Source organism: Capsicum annuum, unplaced genomic scaffold (genome assembly GCF_002878395.1).
Source record: "Capsicum annuum cultivar UCD-10X-F1 unplaced genomic scaffold, UCD10Xv1.1 ctg53309, whole genome shotgun sequence".
NCBI lineage: Eukaryota > Viridiplantae > Streptophyta > Magnoliopsida > Solanales > Solanaceae > Capsicum > Capsicum annuum.
In genome coordinates, this window is record NW_025861417.1 from 1 (window position 1) to 1976 (window position 1976).

General features: G+C 40.6%; 2 protein-coding genes across 2 annotated transcripts; both read left to right on the plus strand.

Moving 5' to 3' along the window:
* The first annotated feature begins 6 nt into the window (after nucleotides 1-6).
* Nucleotides 7-422, plus strand: LOC124893054 (kinesin-like protein KIN-14L). The gene is made up of 2 exons (XM_047404186.1): nucleotides 7-49; nucleotides 158-422. Exons 1-2 carry the CDS (start codon nucleotides 21-23, stop codon nucleotides 420-422), a joined length of 294 nt encoding a protein of 97 aa, XP_047260142.1. The 5' UTR covers nucleotides 7-20.
* A 420-nt stretch (nucleotides 423-842) lies between these two features.
* Nucleotides 843-1955, plus strand: LOC124893055 (kinesin-like protein KIN-14L). The gene is made up of 3 exons (XM_047404187.1): nucleotides 843-1437; nucleotides 1558-1736; nucleotides 1820-1955. The coding sequence occupies exons 1-3, from the start codon at nucleotides 1322-1324 to the stop codon at nucleotides 1885-1887; spliced, it is 363 nt and encodes a 120-aa protein (XP_047260143.1). The 5' UTR covers nucleotides 843-1321; the 3' UTR covers nucleotides 1888-1955.
* The last annotated feature ends 21 nt before the right edge of the window (nucleotides 1956-1976 follow it).

Below are 1976 nucleotides of genomic sequence, written 5' to 3' on the forward strand. Positions count from 1 at the left end.
GTGCTGTTGGCTCTGCTTCCATGAACAACCACAGTAGTCGCTCACACAGGTGAGGCTAAGCACTTTCAAAGTTACTTTACTCAATTCCAATTGGCAGACCAACTTAATAGAGTTAAATAATGCTAATTTTCTTTACGTTGACGTGAAATACTTGCAGTGTGCTGACTGTACACGTGCATGGTGAAGATACATCTGGAAACATAATCCATAGTTGCCTACATTTGGTGGATCTTGCTGGTAGTGAACGAGTTGACAAGTCGGAAGTTACTGGCGACGGCGTCAAAGAGGCACAACATATTAACAAGTCTCTCTCTTGGTTGGGTGATGTGATCACAGCATTGGCACAGAAGAACTCCCACATCCCTTATAGAAACAGCAAACTCACTTTACTCTTGCAGAACTTTTTAGGTTTGTGCAATTAGCTCGAGATTTCGCTCCTCCAGATATATCAACTTATATGACTGGTCTAGACACTTATTTGGACAACGTTTTGGACGAGTGTTTTCTTTTCTAATGCTTTTTATGGTGTGTTTCAGGTGGACATGCGAAAACGTTGATGTTTGCTCATGTCAGTCCTGAAGGGGATTCCTTCGGAGAAACAATTAGTACTCTGAAGTTTGTACAAAGGGTTTCGAGTGTGGAACTTGGTGCAGCTCGTTTAAATAAAGAGAGCGTCGAAGTTTTAGAGCTCAAGGCAGAGGTAAAATACATCATTCTATGATATTATATGGTTAAATGTTGGTTACAAGACAGAAGTTTGCAGAACTTTGGATAATGATTCATTACATGATTACTGTTCACATAGTTGTAGATCGAGACCCTCAAAAAGGCGTTGGCTAAAGGAAGCATCAAGGAAACCTTTCCAGAAGCCTAAAGCAACAGCTGAGCTTCAGGAAGGATATGATGTCACAAAATTGTATGATCAAGCGGGTAATGATAGTTTCATGAAGACTCCTCCGAGTCCACCTTTTGCTTTTAGAAGCCAGGATACTCCTCAAACTCCAGCTTCTGGTCTCAAATACCAGCAAGATCCTCGGAGTCCAACTTCTGGTTTTAAAAGCCAGCAGCCTCCTCGGAGTCGAACTTCCGCTTTGAAGAGCTGCAATGCACCTAGGAGTCCAATAAGTGCTGCCATCTAAAGCCAGGTTGTGAAAACAACAAATAACAGAACAAGGATTCCTTCTCTTCAACTACCCAAGACACCCGAGCCACTAATAACATCTACAAGTAAGAACAAGGCAGGAATGCAAAGTAACCGTACAATTTCATCTGAATTCCAGAAGCCTTTGACTAGCAGTACTCATGGAAAGGGATCTCAAATATGAAGATCACTTCAGACTATTGGGAAACTTTGACTAGCAGTACTCATGGAAAGGGATCTCAAATACGAAGATCACTTCAGACTATTGGGAAACTGATTAATGGTTCTGATATAAAGTATGTAAGCTATAGCTTTTCGAAAGTTCAACATTGTGATTCTGTTGCCTGAGATACTCCTGTTATCTTCCCATCCTTATCATGGACGCATAATCGTGTTCTATTTGTGAAAATTTACAGGAACCAACAGAAAAGGACTGAAGCAGCAACCCCATTATCGCCTTTTAGTTGGCAAAATGAGGAGAATTCATCAACGGCATCTAATGCAAGGACACTGAGAAGACAATCCTTAACTGGCATCCCACTACCAACCATGTCGAGAAGATCTTCATTTGGAGGAGGGAACGTGCCAGATTCTTGTAAGTAAAATGAATTTTAAGTTTCAGTTAAAACCCAATACTGATCAAATATAGCATTTACAGAATCGTCGTTCATTTTACAGGTGCAAATGAAAGTAGAAATTGCAAAACTCCAGGCGCGTCAGCCAAGTTAACAAAGAGGGGGCTATGAGGAAACAACACTAAGTAGTTAACACCAAGAAGCTGATACATGAAATAAAGATTGAAAGACATAAATAGTTGGAAAGGGAGATTAAAAGA

What these genes read in the sequence shown, in the direction of transcription:
- LOC124893055 (XM_047404187.1), top strand. Translation starts at nt 1,322, where the DNA reads ATGAAGATCACTTCAGACTATTGGGAAACTTTGACTAGCAGTACTCAT. An exon ending in ATTAATGGTTCTGATATAAA is followed by an intron (nt 1,438 to 1,557) that starts GTATGTAAGCTA and finishes GAAAATTTACAG; the next exon opens with GAACCAACAGAAAAGGACTG. An exon ending in AGGGAACGTGCCAGATTCTT is followed by an intron (nt 1,737 to 1,819) that starts GTAAGTAAAATG and finishes TTCATTTTACAG; the next exon opens with GTGCAAATGAAAGTAGAAAT.
- LOC124893054 (XM_047404186.1), top strand. Translation starts at nt 21, where the DNA reads ATGAACAACCACAGTAGTCGCTCACACAG. An exon ending in CACAGTAGTCGCTCACACAG is followed by an intron (nt 50 to 157) that starts GTGAGGCTAAGC and finishes AAATACTTGCAG; the next exon opens with TGTGCTGACTGTACACGTGC.